Raw genomic sequence first — 18,216 nt, 5'->3', positions numbered from 1 at the left:
TATCAGACACATGCATATTGTGTAATTATACAGGGTTTGACCTTTTTAAAAATATTTTATATTTTATTTTTATTTTTATAGAAATTTTTCTCCACTTTTCTGGATTAATTTCAGCACACAATGGAAAGTTGTTACAACAGCAACAAAATAATCAGAAGAAGAAGAAAAGAAACTAACCAATCAGGGCTCATGTACGACTTACAGCCAATCAGCGTAAACTTGGACAAATTTTAAAAACTCACCCGCCATGATTGTTATGCTTCTGCACTGAGCGTGTACGTTGTGCTGTCAGGTTTTAGTAAGTAGACATAAAAGAAAAGGAAAAAGGTAAGTTGTAATCATAAAAGTTTGAAAAATTTGTTAAAAAGGTAAGTTGGGTTTTTAATCATAAAAGTTGTTCACTTAGAGATATTTGTTAACGGAACGGTGAACTCTGCGCGAGGCTTTCTGTCAACAGTCACGGTGGAGTGGGTTACAAAACTAGCATTGGTTGAATAATTAGCTCATGTTCGTGGTTCGCCTTTGAAAGTATCTATTTCTACTCACTACACTTTTTAGGAGCAGTAGAACAAAACACTGTGCTGGTTCACGTTTATTTTCTCCACCTTTTGCCTTATTATATTTTGCTTTTACTTAGGTCTATAGATAGATAGATAGATAGAAAATTAGACAGACCTAAGGTTAACGTCTCCTTCAAATCCTACTTTAATCCATTAATACTGACGTTCACGTTTGGTTGCAGACAAACCACCAAGGAGAAAAATTAAGCCATCTCGACGCCATTCCTGTCGTTGCTTTAACGCAATTGTTTGTAAGAATTTCCGGAGAATAAGAAAAGCGGGAGGGGAAAAAAACACAGCGTCAATATTTTTGATCTGTTGGTTACGTCTGCAAGCTTGTAGCTAAACAGGCCAAAATGAAGCCGTTTTTGCCGTGTTACCATTTATAGTGCCTAGCCTACACCACATACTAAGAGGTGTTTTTCTTTTTTTTTTTTTCCTGACATCTCTTGCTCAGTACATTGTCCATGTTTTGGGAATAATTTTTTGTGTGGTTTTAAAATTGCCACCACATGAATAATGACACTAATACGTTTAAAAGCTTTGTCTAATTTCTATTCTTATAGCTGATTACAACACAAAAAACGAAAATGTTTGCCATTCAGTTTTTGATCCCTCTCATTTTTATCTAATATGACAAATGTCTCCCAATGTCTGTAATATCCATTGCATGCAATCTGCAGTACCTTTCAAAACATTATTTGTTTCCCTTCTTGAAAAATCCAGATACCTGATTATGGAGTCACGATTTGCTAACCTGCGGCAGCGGGACACCAGTGTGTCGATGCTTAGGGTAAAAATGTCTCGGAGAAGGTCTCATTCCCAGAAGGAGAATCGAGAACGTACCGTGAACACCCGCAGGCAGCTGGATAAACTCCAAGAGCTGGAAATATCCTCCCTGGATGCCTCTATTGCAGTGGCCAATATGTCAATCATACATGAGAAGACGAAAAACAATGGAAAACCTGCTAAAGGTACGGCTTCACAGTTTAAAAAAAAAAAAAAAAAATGCACTGCTCGAGCTCTAGCTGATTTGTGCCCTTTCCCATGCTTGTTCCTCCACAGGAAAAGCAGTGGAAGATAGGCTGAAACAGCTCGAGCGCTGGAAGGAGCGGAAGGCTCTTGAGAAGGAGAAAGAGAAGAGGGAAAGGGAACGTAAAGGGGTGTTTAAGATTGGTCTGTATCATCCAACGGGAACCATTACCTCACTACCTGCTGTCCCAGATGCCTCAACAAAAATCAAAGAGGTAAGAAGGGACTTATCAAAAAACACGTTAGATAATTTATTATAAAATATGTCTGTGAATCGCACTACTTCCCTATCTTTTTGTTGGTTCTTTCATAACTGTGACGACCACGATATGTTTTTTGGTCTCAGTGGAATTTTTTTTTTTTTTTTTTTTTTTTTTTTTTTTGGTTACGTTTTCAGAAAAAGGTGAACACAGCTCCATCCCAAAGTATTAGAGTCACTCGTTCAATGAAACCGCAGCAGCAAGTGCAGAAGGTACTGTTTTCTTCCACACATGCACCATTGTTTTCACAAGTTTCGTATTTACCTATTATTTAAAAAAAAAAAAAAAAAACTAATACTTTGTTCATTTGTTTTTCTATTGCCTCAATTTCTGCAGCCTCTGAAGATACAAGATCCAAATACTGGAGTGAAGAAGGGTAAATTAACTGAAGCTCCTTAACTGAATTTTTATTTTATTTTTTTAAATGCAGCTTTAGATTAGAAGCAGTTTTAGTAATGACCTTCTCTTTCTGTAGGACAACCTGCTGTGGAAAGATCAACAAGGACCCGGGTAGCTTCTGTCAAGCCTGCATCAACTACAACCAAGACCAAAGGTACAAATAATTTAAAAAAAAAAAAAAAAAACTGCCCTTGAAACCAGCCATTGTGCTTTTTTTTTTGTTTTGCAGTACTGCATTCCTGTGTTTAGCTCTTAATTTGTGTCTGTATTATCCCATTCTACCATAGAAGCACCTGCCATACGAGCTTTGTCAACCAGATCGGCCAACAGACCTCCAGTTCCTGTGGTAAAAGGCAAACCTAAGGACAAGACTGCAGGTATTGTCTGGTTTGGAAGCTCTTTTCATATCGAAACTGGGGAGGGAAGTTAAGAAATGGCATTGAGGTTTAAAACATAAATGGATATGTGTTTAATGTCTCTCACCAGTGTCCGATGCAAGAACCACAAGGAGCCGAGCAAATCTTAATCCTGTGGCTCCCCTGTCTGGTGCACAAAGGAACTGTAAAGGTATCATGAACCAAAAAAACCAAAACAAAATAGTTCCAAATGTGTCTGCCTCACTTTACATTGTGAACAGTTGTTGGAAGTTCTCTCACCATTTTTGTTTTCCTTCTTTATAAAACACAGAAGCAGTCAATGATGCCATCCATCATGCTGTCTCAGAGGTGAGCAGTTCAGTGAAGGACACGACAAACTAAACCTGTGATAAATTTAAGTAACTTGGAGTTTAATTGCTTTGCTGCTCCTGTCGTGTGCAGGAACCTGAGCTGACAGAGCCTGAGATGCAGGACATTGAGAAAACACCTAGTCCTCCCAGCCCAACACCATGTGCTGAGGAAGAAGACATGGTGGTGGATCAGTCTCCAGCCAAGCCTGTTCCTGCCGATCTCGTCCCATCTACATCCTCATTTGCTCCAGAAGGTTTTCTCTTCCAGGCTCCGACTGGCTTGTCATCCTTCAAGTTTGAGCCTCTCACACCTCGTTCAGCAGACTCCTTCCTTACACCAAGGTCTGCTTCTTTTTTTCCTTTTCATCTGCTCATATTTTCCTTTTGCTGAATATATACTGAAACACTGATGGTTGGTGACAGTATTGCAAAACACCAATTAATAGATGTGTTTACTGCTGTTGTTACTCAGCATTACTGTGAGGAGTCAGGCAGTAGTGTATTATAGTATTCTGTTTAGGGTGTCTGCAAGTTTAATACTATAAATACTATACCAGAGTATTGATCTATATCACAGGAGGAAGCAATGTTATATTTTAGTACTGATATTTCTGTTTGTTATGATGTTGCAGATTTTTTTTTTTTTTCTTTTCTTTTGGGCCCTTTTTAAAGAAAGTATGTAGGCTTTAAAATTTCAGTCAATCTAAAAGCAGTGCTGTTCTTTCCATCCAGCTCAAGCTTCAACCTTCCACCAGCCCCCGTATTCAGTGATGAGCAGAGCGAATCGTGTCCACCTAAATCTCCTCTGCGCTCTCCTCCTCATACGTCTCCCACAGTTGCCCCTCCAAGTCCAGGTGGATCAGTGGAAACAAAGCACGACGTACCATATTTCAGGTACTTTTCATATTTCAATATAAAAAGTCATCCGTTGTTTGGTGTTTTTAAAAAAGAACACTATTTTTTAAAAACATTTTCTTTTAAATTCTTCAGATCAGAAATGGCCAATGAGACAGAGAGACTGACGAGCTTGTCTCTCCACTGGGAGTCTAAAGTGGAGGATGAGTCCATCCCAGAAGAAAGTGAGTTTATCTTCTTCACCAATTGATTATTAAAATCTTGAATATTTAATTTTGGATCTGTAGATAGTGGTTGTCTTCATATGAGGAAAATGGTGGATTTCTCTGACTAATAGTAATTTTATCTTTTTTCTCATCGTGTTCAGTGAGAGATCGCATGCGCACAGCTGTTGGCCAAGCACGGCTGTTGATGAAAGAACGCTTCAACCAATTCAGCGGTCTGGTGGACGACTGTGAGCTAGGCCGGGGGGAGAAGATCACCACCTGCACTGACCTGCAGGGGTTCTGGGACATGGTTTATTACCAGGTGATGCCTCAAAAGAGAGGTGCAACACAAAAATTAACACAAACAAGGAGAAGAGGCCTAATATCTGTTTTGTACTCTTTCCGCATTCCAGGTCGAGGATGTCAACAAGAAGTTTGACGCTCTCAAAGAAGCAGAGGGCCGAGGCTGGGTGGAGGAGCACAAACCTCCACCACGACAGAAGAAAGTAGTGAAGGTGAAGATTCCTAATTTAAGCTTTGGTTTAATAACACTGCTTTACTTTTGTCAACACACAGCTGTGCCATCATAAAACTGACTGTATTAACACATCACCCAACTAATCGGTGTTAGTGAGTCTTATGGTTGTTGTTGTTTCTGTAGTCATTTTTGCATATGAAGGCCTCTGTGTTTAAGAAAGCAGCTTGTCCCGTCTTTTTAACAGAAACAGCCAGCAGCACCTGCCAAGCCAGCAGGAACTAATGCAGCAGCTAAGGCTCGTCTAGCTGCCGCAAAAGCAGCCATGAAAGCCAAAAAGCAGGCAGCTGAAGCAGAGAAGGCAGCTGGTGCTGCTAACACTGAAGATGGCCTCGTCTTGAGCTCTCAGAATCCACACCCACAGGCAGGGGCCCAAAAACAGGACACAGTGGTCTTTGATGGAGGCTTTTTCCAGGTGGAGAGCCCAGCTAAACAATCAGGTGACTTGCATGCCAAAAGTTTGGAGTTTGGATGACTCTGGATTTGGTCTAATCATGTTGCACATGTTGGTTTTTTCTTTGTTCAGTTAGGAGATCCAGCCATTTGAATGCTGCTGTGCTGCCTGGGGTCTCTCCTTGCTCCACATATCTCTCACCTAGAAGGGTCACCCGGCGCTCCCTTGCGTTGGCTCAGACACCTGTTCAACATGTCCACACACCCGCACACCTCCGCCTCACCCTCAGACAAACCCCAGAACCAAAGTCTCAGTGCGGCACTCCTCAGGCGACCCACAGCAGAAGGGACACTGTGAACATCTCTATGGATTTCTCACCTGTCAAGGAAGTGATTTCAGATGACACCCAAACTGACGGATGCCCTGCACAAGTGTCAGAAAAAGTCTCCACAGACATTCCCTCTGTTCCACAACTGCTTCCAGCAATCTGTTTAGTCAAGGAGCTGGACGAGCCAGCCGAGGATGTAACTGTTGACGGTCCTGTCAGTCCAGCAGTTCCAGTCTCTCTGTGCAAACAACCTGCCGTGTCCCCAGCCCCTGAGCCCTCATCAGCCCTGAGCTTTACACTGTCGCCCTGTGCAACTCCCAGCCAACCTTCAGTCTCCTCACCTGCTGTGCAAGGCCTCGTGGAGACTCTGTGTCACACACCAGACAGCACAGTCGTTGAGGTAAACAAATTTTTATTTTTATTTTTTTTCTCAATTCTGTGTTGTGCCTCAGATTTTGTGGGTTGGGGTTTTGTTTTTAAGCTATGTAATGAATCAGTTCAATCAAGATACCTGTTGTTTTGTAATTTTAGGAAATTTCTGGACTGGATTTTGAGAGATACCTCCAGCCCTCAGACAGATGCAGCCTGACACCAAGGGACACTGTTGCAACAGAGACGCTGTCACCCATGGCAGTGGATGTAGAGATGGAGAGTCCTAAAAGACAACCTACGGACTTTCTCACTGAGAAAGAGTCTGGTAAGACTAATGTTTTATAACTTGGCAACACTAACTGAGAGATGATGAGATTTTTATGTTGATGCGTTGTGGGGTTTTTTGTTTGTTTTTTGTTTGTTTTTTGTTTTTTTGTTTTTTGTCACCACATTTTAAAAACGGCACATTTTCAGTTTTATTCATTCTTTTGCTCACTTCTGTCACGACAGCACTGCCAGCGGTGTCTTCGGTGTTAACTCCTCACTCACGACAGGTCAAAGTTTTTCCACTTCTTTTCTTCTAAACACTAGGGTTTTAAATGCGCATGGAGTGGTTAAGTAGTTATTTTTTCCAGCCTATATATTGCCTAATGTTTTGTCCAAAAATTCTTTTTTTTTTTCTTCTTTCTTTTTTTTTTTGTCTTTATTCTTTAGGTACAGACAGCAGAGTCTGCCTTGCTTCTGTTCACCCCAGACCTGAAGGACAAGATACGCCAGTCAGTCTGTCCGAGTGACCTCATGGTCTTCACCCCTCCTAACATTTAGTAAAGACTTGTTTTGTTTTATTTTTGACTTGTTTTAGTAACTTTTTACACTGTTTTTTATATTAAAAAAAGATTTTTGACGTTCGTAGATGAGTAGAAAAGTTTTTTCACACAAAGTTCTAATTAAAGTTTTGGTTACAACCAATAAAGAACCCTGTATCTATATCCAATCACAAATGGACAAAATACTCAATGCTGTTATTACTGACTGCTTTTATTTGTTAAAACGGAATACACAAACAGAACAGTGTGCTTCATCTTGTATTCATCAATTTTCTGTTTTTGTTGGGGGGGGGGCTTTACAAGGGTAATTTCCACTCTAGTGTAATAATGCATTTCATTTGAGAAGAGATGGAGTCACAAAATCTTTGTTGCAAAGTGGCAACTTGGAAAATTTGAAGATTTTTCTTTGGGATGAAACCAGCCCTTTATTTGCATGTCTCCTTAATAATGGAGTACAACATGTGTGAGGTCATTGTATTAATATTTTCACTTCATAATGCTCTAAACTGACCCAACAAAACTAAGGAGATGTTAGCTGCATGTTATTCTGACAGCATGATTTGGCTTTTGTTGCATCTTATCTAGAGCATCTGTCTCTGAGATTCTGGGTGGTGCTTTTCTTTCTTTATGTTTCTTGTCACTAGCTGGTAATAGTCAGATGCTGGGAAGAAAAAGTGGTTGAAGAATTCATCGACAGTCTTCATCTTAAGTTCCAATTTGCCGTCTTTAGTGTTGTTTTCTGCTGGTCTGCACATGATTTCACCTCCAGGATTGTTTGTGTACTCTAAAGGAAATAAACACGTTAGGCATTTTTATTACGACACAATCATTCTGACAATTTGAAAGTACAAACCAGTTCTAAATGCCTCGTGATTTGTGAGGTGTGTATTTACTGGGCATGTCTAGCTTACATTGAATACAATAAATGTCCTTTCCTTTTCTGAACCATTCTTATGTAAAACTTTGGGTCTAGGAAATTTTGAATCTGTAATGATGACAGAAGGATAACATCAAGGGAAAAGAATTTTAAAGCCTTTTTGGGTAATCAGTCTGCAAACCGTTTAAGCATTTTCAAGGTGAAGTCATGGACTTGGTTTACATGTCAGTCACCACTGAAATGAAAGGTTATTGGTTTAAATTCTACTTCCAAAAAAAAAAACTGCCTAGGAGACCTGCTTCTAGAAGGACTGAAGTCCTATCTATGCACAGTTTTTTTTTTTTTTTACACATATATATATATATATATATATATACTGAAACAATAAACCAAACCTGCAGGCTCGGGTATCTCATTGGCTTCAGTCTTGACATTCAACTGACTTCCATCCTGAGCACTGGAAATCCCCGTCTGCAATAAATATGGGATTTTATCTTATTAAAGATTTCAGCAAAGTTACTGCCAGTTTTGTGGCATATTCCAGAAACACCTGTCACAAATGCAGCCCCAGTCATCTTTTTGTGCATGTAGTGTTGGCTGTTTTGTCAACCAATACTGGCCTGTATGGGCTAGTAAAACTGTCAGAAGGAAAAATGAGTAACACTGAAAGTAAATGAATAGGGAAAAAATACAGGAGCTCATTAATTTTGAAATATCTAGTTATGTCACAGCTTGCAAAAATATGTTTGGTCCTTAATATGTTGGAACAACTAAATATTTTACATGTTACATGACATTACAAGGTTGGCAGATACAGAGATTATGAAAGGCTTGAGACAGGATCTGACCAACTGGGAGGGGCTGGTTTTTGTCTGTATTATGTCTTCACTGACCTCCACCTCAGGTGAATCCTTCCTGGTTTCAGTGTTGGACCCAGAAACCCGATGGTTCTCCTTCAGTGTTTCAGAAACCTGCTCACATGTGACTTCTGCGCAGCCCAGAAGCACCTCAAAAAACTCGAGGAACGTAATCTGCAATGGAAAGAACAGAACAACAGCTCTTGTGATTCAAAAAGAGGAATATTGCACCAAAAAAACAGCTGAATGAGTTTACTGATGTAAACAGACCTCCAGATCAACACTGGCGGAAAGGTTGTCGGGGTCGTGGCTTTCTGCATTGATGATCTCCAATAACCTCCTTGTGGTCAGCTTATGGTCCAACAAATGGAGATCCTGCAAGTGGTTACAACAGGAGGTTTTAACTGATAAATAGGCATGCCATTCATCCTATCTGCTGTTGTTGTTGATAAAGACATTTAAATCAGATTTGTTTGACCATAAATCCACTTTAATTTTTTTTAAGTATCGTATTAAAGTCCTTCAAAGTAAATCTGGGAAATAAAACTTTAATTCAGTTTTATTTACAACAACAGTTGCTTCTGTGTGCTTTATAATATAAGGTAAAGACATTACAATAATACAGGGATAACCCAAACAATCAGAAAACGCCTAACAACAACCACTTGGTGAAAGTGGGAAGGAAAAGTTCCCATTTAACATGAAGGACGAAACCTCCAGCAGAACCAGGAGGAAGAGCCACCTGCCCTGACTTGCTGGGAGTGAAGGGAAAGAGGGAATAGAGCAGCAGTAATCATTTAATACTGAGAAGCTTTTAGGTTGCACTGATGAAACAGGCAGCAAAAATTTAATGTATTATTTATACCAGCAAAGAAAAGTGTCACAGTTTGTTGCACCTTGAACATCCACAGCAGGTGATGGCAGGTCATGGTCTGTTCATCCCTGGTGGCTGTGCAGAAAAGCTGAAAGACTTCCCAGCACCTCTTCATATAGTTCATAGCCACCACTCCAACGTCCGGCTGCCTAAACAGAAAGCCTGGACAGACGCAGCTACTGTTAATGAACAGTTAGTACAACATACTATAGAGTTAAGCAAGACTGTTAAACACTACAACATCAGGTTTCTGCAGGGGTATCAAAACCTGTGAAGAAACCCAAGTGAGGAACCAACAAACTACTAAACCAAAATATTAATACAGGGTTCATACGCATTTTTCAGGGTCAACTTCAAGCACTTTTTAAGCACATTCAAGGTCCATTTTCAAGCTTTCCCAGCACATTACCAAAAAAAGAAAGCATGTTTCACTTTGCATCACTTCAGTAAGACCATGTAAACATTTAAACAAATCATCTTAGGTCGACTTAAATGTCTTTTGTCCCCTTTTTGTTAAAAGAGAAAAATGCACCACACAAAAATACTGAAAAAGGAAACGGTTGCCTTATATGCATATAGTGTACAAAGTCAAAAAACACATTCCTCTTAAAAATTAAGATGTGCAAATGTGAACAAATCAACTTGTTAGAGATCTTCATCTCCACTTGAAATAAACAACAACCCAGAAAACAGGAAAACTGCACCAAACACCACAAACACCAACAAATTAATGTCTTCTCATCAGATATTGATGCTTCTTTCCTGTGTGACACACAAAAAAATAGGAGACAGATGTTTGTTTGTTTTTTTGTTCTTTTTAACTAGTTAAGCACCCAAGCCCATAAAATGGGGACATTTCATTTTCGAGCAGGAAGCTCCCCCTTTTTGTTAAACCCTTTAGATCAGGGGTCGGCAACCTGCGGCTCCGGAGTCGCATGCATGCTCTTTAGTCCTTATAGTGCGCTCCGCGTGGTTTGGGAAAATAAATTAGTATTTAGCTGAAGTGTATTTTATTTATGTTAGTTCGTTTTTTTTAAACTTGTAGTTCTAAATTGGAAGATTATTGTGATTTTGCAATATACAAATAAAATTATATTTTGTTATTTTTTCATCGCTGGGGCCGCAGGATGTCGTGGGGTCGCAGGGGCTCCATGTCGTGGTCAGCGTCGTGCTCCGAGTGCTTCATCTGCAGGGACGTGATCTCTTCCTGCACGGCGTTTCGCCGGTTTATCGAGACTTTCAACCCCAGGTAGGCCAATTATGGCTCTTTGGGTCTTAAAGGTTGCTGACCCCTGCTTTAGATGAACAGAGATTTTTAATTAAATACATATTCTTTAATAAATGTTGTCTTTTATAAAAAGTAGGATAATTTAAAAAAAACTTTTATTATAGCTCTATTGCGTAGAAAAAAATAACTGTCTTGTTTTCTGTTGTCTGTTATATAATATTAGGGATGTTTGTGACAATTAATTTCTTAATCGGCTGGACTAACCAATAGTCCACAACTAGGAAACACTGAAATTTTAAGTTAAGTTTGAAAACAGTTTAAAAAAAAATACCCCATTCCAAAATGTCTTGTTACAATCTCATTGGCTTAGGGAGTGATGATGTCATAGGGAGATCTTAAGACTCTTAAGTCCTTTGATGTTTTTCCTTAAATAGGGGTGAGACACAGCAAGTTTTAGTTCGTTTCAGCAGCATCTGTGTTTGCAGCCTACGAAACGTTCACCACAGAAACATTTGGAAAGCTTTTCAAAGTCATCGTATAGAGACTCCAACATGTTTCCAAGAAAAAACCAACCAATTCAAAAAGATTACGCCGCCTCTCCTTCCTGGCGTGGCCGGCCAATTTCCCCAAATGGCATCTCATCCTTCCAAAGGGCATTAGAGGAGAGTAGGAAGGAAAACTACCTTCTCCAGAAAAAAATGCAACAGATTGAAGAAGAGAAATTTCAACTGGAGGACAAGTGTAGAAGAATGGAAGCCCAAAATAAAGAGCTGGAAGAAAGACAACAGCGCCAGCCCGACATAAAAATTATTAATGAGGGCTGGGGAATCAAATTTGCTCAGGCCCGAGAGCAAATTGTGCACCTCATTAAAGAAAATAAGCAAAAGAGCGCGGAACTAAAAGAAATGACCAACCAGCTCCAAGACAAGAAAACGATGACTGATAAGATGCAAAGGGATGTCCAATACATCGACCAAATGGATCAGCTGCTCCAAAGACAGCTCCGTGAAGTTGTGGAAGAAAAGAGAAAAATCCTCCAACAGAAGGAAGAGCAGGACAAAAAGCAAAGAGACTCGCAGCACGAACTGGAGAGCATGCAGGAAAAATACCGAATGCTGAAAGAAAGCCTGGATGAAACACTGCGCCAAAATAAAGACCTTCTTCAACAGAAAGAGCAACAGCAGGAAAGACTGGAAGAAGGAAAACGTATTGTCCAGGACTTTGAGTCTAAAAATCTAAAACTGCAAGAGTTTTGTAATCAGCTGGAGGACAAAGTAACTAAAGTGGAAGAAGAAAAGGACAAACTGGAGAAACGCTGCTCACAGTTGCAGAAAAGGATCGAGCAAAATGCGAGAAACAACTCCGAGCTTGTTAAGGGGATTTTGGTGGAGTTCAATAACTTGAAGCGTGAAAACACTCAAATGCAGGCACAAAAACAACAACAAGACAAAATACATGAAGACCTGCAGCTCACGCTCCAAGAAATCCAGAAAAGAAATGAGCAGTTAGAAGACAAGCACAAAGAAGTCCAACAGAGAAATGCAGACATGCACAAGGACAAGCTGATACAGGAGGCAACATCCAAACAACTCAAAGACAAGCTTGAAGAACAACAAGCAACATTAGAAGAGGTGGAACAAAGATGTAAGAAACTTGAAAAGCAAAACACAGAAACAATCGATGAGTTGAGAAATCTCATCCTGGAGAAAAAAGCGCTCGTGGAAAAGTGCATGAAAAAGAAGACAAAATGGTTCCGCTTGTTCCGGAGGAGAGACGCTACTGCTTCCTCACCTGATGTAGCCTCGTTTTGATCCATCTCTGTTAACCCCCCCAACCAGTCCCGGCAGTTGACTGTCCCCTCCTGAGCCTGGTTCTGCCGGAGGTTTCTGCCCGTTTAAAGGCAGTTTTTCCTCCCCACTGTCGCCAAGTGCTTGCTCAGAGGGGATTGTTGGGGTTTTCTCTCCTCTACCTTTTTTTTCTTTATTTACTTGTTTAACTTTTTGTTCTTACTTCATTTTACATTTTTCTTCATTTACTTGTTTAACTTTTTTCATTATTACTTCATTTTACCTTGTTTCTTTATTTACTTGTTTAACTTTTTGTTCTTACTTCATTTTACATTTTTCTTCATTTACTTGTTTAACTTTTTGTTCTTACTTCATTTTACATTTTTCTTCATTTACTTGTTTAACTTTTTTCATTATTACTTCATTTTACCTTGTTTCTTTATTTACTTGTTTACCTTTTTTCATTATTTGCTTGTTTAACTTTTTTTTCAACTTATCTAAATAATAAACCAATTGAATTTATCCTTTGAGTGTTTTTCATCTCATCTTTACAGAATTTTTCCAAAACATTTTCAAACATTCAGATCTGTCTTTATTGTCTTCTTGAAACCTCATAGATGGTGAACTAAAACCCGAATATGGTTTGAAACATTGTTTCAGCTGAAACCGGCATAACATGCTTGTGTGTGTGTGTGTGTGTGTGTGTGTGTGTGTGTGTGTGTGTGTGTGTGTGTGTGTGTGTGACAGGTGACAGGGTATCACTAGTTAGGTCATCATGTTTAGACTCATTCACTCCAAAATTATTTAGGCCAAATCTTTAAAACAGTGTCATTGCATACACATTTTCAATTCACTTCAATCGCACAAATGCAGAAATAATTATTTGCAGTATCTTATTTATTATGAGAATGTCATGACTGATCATTTGCACCTACACCACCAAAAATGGGAGCAAAAGCGAGGAGATCATGTTTAATCGGTTATAACAAGAGGTCAGAAATATAGTAACTGAACTTTTCCTATTCCTATTACAGTGTAGTTTGCTAGCTGTTGCCTAGCAGTACCACCGATGAATGGACTGTCTCTGAAGTTCACCATTAATGGGGATGTGGTATGTTAGTATATATATGGTATGTTAATAAAATGATACTATTATTATAATTTAAAAAATAATAATTACAAATAATTAAAAGCTTATTAGGTGAGGTCAGATGGCCTGGCTCTGCCAAAGATTTCTTCCTGTTAAAAGAGAGGTTTTCCTCCTCACTGTCGCCAAGTACTTGTTCACAGGGGGGCGATTGATTGTTGGGCTTTTCTCTGTATTAGTGTAAGTTCTTTCCCTTACAATCTAAAACAATTTGAAGTGACTGTTGTTGTGATTTTGCACTATATAAATACAATTTAAATGAATCACATAAAATTGGGGCTGTAGCATATGTAAGCACCTTTTACATTCTTAGCATTTGGAAGGATGTCATCTGTCATCAGTTTGGAAAAACAGGCAGCCAGAAGGTACTTTGGTGACCTGTAAATAGAGAAAAAAATGAATTATTACAGATAATTGATCATGATTAATCACGATTAAACAAAGTGTTCTTGAGTATAAACAAACTGATTTTATTAAGTTTCCCAGTCCCTGCAGCTGTGGTCAGGGGACACCCCAGGCAGTTTCATTGTGATATCTTCTGATAAAGGTAGGAACAGGTTCCCTTACACCATGTCTTTACTGTGGATGTGGTAGGCCACGATGACGAGATAGCTGACGAGCTTGCGAAGCAGCACAGGCGTGAAGGGTGAGTGTATCTCTGCTGGATCGACATCCTCTGAAACACACAGAGTGAAAGCGGTTAAAATAACCTTTAAATACTCTCAGAGGATCATTCAGTGTCTGCTGTGGAGCAGTCTCTTTCACCTCTGATAAGGCGGTCTATCTGTGTCAGAGTTATGCCGCGATGATGAATGTTACAGTCTTTGAGCAGGCGCCAGAACTGAAGACGGGACAGCTGTAGGGTGTTCTCCGGGGAGCGGGCATAACCAAGCCTGCTGTAGAAACTACAAATCGACCTCAGCTCTCTTTCTTGCCTCAGCACCACAAACTCCACCTGTTACACATGACGCACAGTTTCAGGGTGGGAACACGGCTGTAAATGAGGACGCTGGGCTGAGGACTGACCTGTTTTCGCTCTGTGTCACGTTTTCTTTCCGGGATTATGTCCAGGAGACAGTCAATGTTCAGAGCCATGTCTGGTCCCAGTAAAGATGAGTTACTATGTGACAGCAGGAACGCACCTATGACAAATTTCAGAAGGATTTCAAAACTGTGGGATTGCTTTTTTCCTCCTTTACTATTTTGAACATACTCTTGAATACTGTTGCTCCTTACCGAGAGGAGCATGTGCTCTCAGGTTGGGTGTGATCATTTGGTCATCCACAAAGTGTCCCTCGAATGCACGCCCGTCACTCAGTGTGAATTTTCCCTGACAAAGGTGACATTTTTCTGAATTTTACAATCAGAGCTGATTCATTCTGCACTTTTAATACATCAATAAGAAAGCATACTGTGGATTTCTCTAAACATTTTCCAGCTGACAGTGAAACACACCTCCCCATGCTTTTTATTGTTCTTCCATTCTCCTTCATAGATCGCGCCACCAGCGTAGTAAAAGGTTCCCCATCCATGCCTCTGACCCTGAGCAAACTCCCCTGTGTATCGATTGCTCTGGGAATACTGGGATCCATCTTTTCGCCTTAAATTCCAGACATGTGTGCCTTGGCCATGCTGCCACAGGAGCAACCAAAACATAAATCTGATTCAAGACAGTTAAATTTTTTTAAGCTTCATAACTTCATATCTAATTAAACTAGGGTTTTCTTTCATACCTGCACTCCATCCTGCCATGCCCCAACATACTTCTGTCCCAGATTCAGCCACCGCATTGTGCCCTCTCCATGCCTCTGGTTGTTCTTCCACTCACCAGAGTAAATGTTCCCAGAAGGGTAGCTATTAGGAATAGATGTTATTGCAGGGTAATTCAAATACAACACCAGATGAGGAGATACAGTGGCTTGCAAAAGTATTTGGCCCCCTTGAACTTTTCCACATTTTGTCACATTACAGCCACAAACATGAATCAATTTTATTGGAATTCCACGTGAAAGACCAAGATGTGAGAAGTGGAATGAAAATCGTACATGATTCCAAACATTTTTTACAAATAAATAACTGAAAAGTGGGGTGTGCGTAATTATTCAGCCCCCTGAGTCAACACTTTGTAGAACCACCTTTTGCTGCAATTACAGCTGCCAGTCTTTTAGGGTATGTCTCTACCAGCTTTGCACATCTAGAGACTGAAATCCTTGCCCATTCTTCTTTGCAAAACAGCTCCAGCTCAGTCAGATTAGATGGACAGCGTTTGTGAACAGCAGTTTTCAGATCTTGCCACAGATTCTCGATTGGATTTAGATCTGGACTTTGACTGGGCCATTCAAACACATGGATATGTTTTGTTTTAAACCATTCCATTGTTGCCCTGGCTTTATGTTTAGGGTCGTTGTCCTGCTGGAAGGTGAACCTCCACCCCAGTCTCAAGTCTTTTGCAGACTCCAAGAGTTTTTCTTCCAAGATTGCCCTGTATTTGGCTCCATCCATCTTCCCATCAACTCTGTCCAGCTTCCCTGTCCCTGCTGAAGAGAAGCACCCCCAGAGCATGATGCTGCCACCACCATATTTGACAGTGGGGATGGTGTGTTCAGAGTGATGTGCAGTGTTAGTTTTCCGCCACACAGAGCGTTTTGCATTTTGGCCAAAAAGTTCCATTTTGGTCTCATCTGACCAGAGCACCTTCTTCCACATGTTTGCTGTGTCCCCACATGGCTTGTGGCAAACTGCAAACAGGACTTCTTATGGTTTTCTGTTAACAATGGCTTTCTTCTTGCCACTCTTCCATAAAGGCCAACTTTGTGCAGTGCATGACTAATAGTTGTCCTATGGACAGATTCCCCCACCTGAGCTGTAGATCTCTGCAGCTCGTCCAGAGTCACCATGGGCCTCTTGGCTGCATTTCTGATCAGCGCTCTCCTTGTTCGGCCTGTGAGTTTAGGTGGACGGCCTTGTCTTGGTAGGTTTACAGTTGTGCCATACTCCTTCCATTTCTGAATGATGGCTTGAACAGTGCTCCGTGGGATGTTCAAGGCTTGGGAAATCTTTTTGTAGCCTAAGCCTGCTTTAAATTTCTCAATAACTTTATCCCTGACCTGTCTGGTGTGTTCTTTGGACTTCATGGTGTTGTTGCTCCCAATATTCTCTTAACCTCTGAGGCCGTCACAGGGCAGTTGTGGAGCTGTTTTGCAAAGAAGAATGGGCAAGAATTTCAGTCTCTAGATGTGCAAAGCTGGTAGAGACATACCCTAAAAGACTGGCAGCTGTAATTGCAGCAAAAGGTGGTTCTACAAAGTGTTGACTCAGGGGGCTGAATAATTACGCACACCCCACTTTTCAGTTATTTATTTGTAAAAAATGTTTGGAATCATGTATGATTTTCATTCCACTTCTCACGTGTACACCACTTTGTATTGGTCTTTCACCTGGAATTCCAATAAAATTGATTCATGTTTGTGGCTGTAATGTGACAAAATGTGGAAAAGTTCAAGGGGGCCGAATACTTTTGCAAGCCACTGTATATTCACTTGATGCATACCATCTCAGTCCACATCCTTCTCTGTTGTTCCTCACCCAATCTCCTTTGTACCAAGAGGTTTTTTCCTCATTATAATACGCCGTACCCTAGCACAAACAAGACCAATTAAAAAGAGACAACCAAATTCCTAAAAAAAGACAAAATCAATGGTAAATCATACCTTTCCATGTCTCTTGCCCTGATGCCACTGCCCGCTGTAAAACAAGCTGTTTTGGGTACATTTGTAGGTTCCTGTCCCATGTCGTATACCGTTGTAAACCTCCCCCTTAAAGGTGCTGCCATCTGGCCAGGTATAAGTGCCCTGGCCCATGGGAATATTGCGTACAAACTCTCCCTATTAAATAAATTCAATTCAGTATTTTGCCTGCATTCCTTTATCAAAGACTTTACCTCCACATTATACTTCATTACACCTTACTGACCTGTACTTTTATGAGTGTGTATATAAAGGATGGCTGTTTTTAGAAATGTTACATATACATTGATTATTGAAAAGCCCTGCTTAAGAAAGGATACTGTACAGTTAGCTAATTTAATGCATAATTTCTGTATGCTACCTCATATTTTAGTCCACCTGCCCGTGTGAATGTGCCGAACCCATCCATAAGTCCTTTTGAAAACATGCCCTTCACAAAAATAAAATTCAAACATACATTTTTTTTATTTGTTTGATGCATTTTTTATGCAAGGATATAAATAAATGTCAAAATATTTTATAATATAATAAATCCTTAATTGATCTATGAAATTAAGTCATTATTTGTATTTGAAATTCATTTGTAAAGCTGTACCTTGTACACATGGCCTCCTTCAAAATAAGCTACACCTTGTCCATGAAACTGCCCTTCACAGGTTTCCAATTCATATCTGTCAGAGAGACACCAAACCTCACATCCAGCTCTGATTGTACACACTCCAAAATTACTCATGACTAGACACCCTGAGTAACTTATACGTTCTCTAAAAACAATTATTCACATAACTAATGTCGTGAGCAATAATTTACCTCTGTACAGTTAAGATAATAAGTGGGGGGAGTTCATAGTTGCCATCCTCTTCGGGCTGCTCGTCACTGTCAGGATGACTCTTGATTTGGCTCATCGACTTTTCAGATCGTCTACCTTCCTCCGATTTTGATATCATATCCAACTCTTATCGTTTCCCCTTTTTATTATTATTTTTTCCAATCAGAAATTTTCCTTAGCCTCTTTTCTATTTCTCATCTTGTCTCAAGTACTGCGCAAGCTGGGAATAGGAACTTAACCATGGCAACGGACGCTTACAACTACGGAAGCCTGAAAGAAAGCCTGCATTTGCGTTTGCATGGCTAATCCTTGGTCACGCCATGACCTGGTGGGTTTTGAGTGTGCAACTGATCTAGTATTTACGATAACCTTAATA

General features: G+C 40.1%; 2 protein-coding genes across 5 annotated transcripts; one reads left to right on the top strand and one right to left on the bottom strand.

Moving 5' to 3' along the window:
* The first annotated feature begins 1,281 nt into the window (after nt 1–1,281).
* Nucleotides 1,282–6,647, top strand: dlgap5 (discs, large (Drosophila) homolog-associated protein 5). 2 transcript variants are annotated; one of them, XM_039616130.1, is made up of 18 exons: nt 1,282–1,534; nt 1,626–1,807; nt 1,990–2,064; nt 2,189–2,228; nt 2,328–2,405; nt 2,539–2,628; nt 2,738–2,818; nt 2,939–2,976; nt 3,070–3,320; nt 3,711–3,872; nt 3,969–4,057; nt 4,201–4,361; nt 4,453–4,554; nt 4,762–5,014; nt 5,101–5,696; nt 5,828–5,993; nt 6,179–6,222; nt 6,383–6,647. In XM_039616130.1, the coding sequence occupies exons 1-18, from the start codon at nt 1,297–1,299 to the stop codon at nt 6,491–6,493; spliced, it is 2,757 nt and encodes a 918-aa protein (XP_039472064.1). In that variant the 5' UTR covers nt 1,282–1,296; the 3' UTR covers nt 6,494–6,647. The 2 variants fall into 2 exon arrangements, with proteins under 2 accessions (XP_039472064.1, XP_039472065.1); XM_039616131.1 differs by lacking the exon at nt 6,179–6,222 and having other exon boundaries at nt 6,383–6,602.
* Nucleotides 6,648–6,688: 41 nt separating this feature from the next.
* rsph10b (radial spoke head 10 homolog B) lies at nt 6,689–18,072 on the bottom strand. 3 transcript variants are annotated; one of them, XM_031739703.2, is made up of 17 exons: nt 17,822–18,072; nt 17,607–17,682; nt 17,373–17,441; nt 16,976–17,149; nt 16,816–16,901; nt 14,999–15,119; nt 14,721–14,897; nt 14,502–14,595; nt 14,292–14,407; nt 14,031–14,220; nt 13,833–13,941; nt 13,564–13,643; nt 9,126–9,265; nt 8,500–8,604; nt 8,266–8,403; nt 7,768–7,843; nt 6,689–7,279 (listed from the first exon to the last, which is right to left on the bottom strand). In XM_031739703.2, exons 1-17 carry the CDS (start codon nt 17,956–17,958, stop codon nt 7,077–7,079), a joined length of 2,091 nt encoding a protein of 696 aa, XP_031595563.1. In that variant the 5' UTR covers nt 17,959–18,072; the 3' UTR covers nt 6,689–7,076. The 3 variants fall into 3 exon arrangements, with proteins under 3 accessions (XP_031595563.1, XP_039472067.1, XP_039472068.1); XM_039616133.1 differs by lacking the exon at nt 17,373–17,441; XM_039616134.1 differs by lacking the exons at nt 16,976–17,149; nt 17,373–17,441.
* Between the last annotated feature and the right edge of the window lie 144 nt (nt 18,073–18,216).

Source organism: Oreochromis aureus, linkage group 8, assembly GCF_013358895.1.
Source record: "Oreochromis aureus strain Israel breed Guangdong linkage group 8, ZZ_aureus, whole genome shotgun sequence".
Lineage (NCBI taxonomy): Eukaryota > Metazoa > Chordata > Actinopteri > Cichliformes > Cichlidae > Oreochromis > Oreochromis aureus.
The sequence above is the reverse complement of the archived record's forward strand: the minus strand, read 5'-3'. Positions and strand labels throughout refer to the sequence as shown.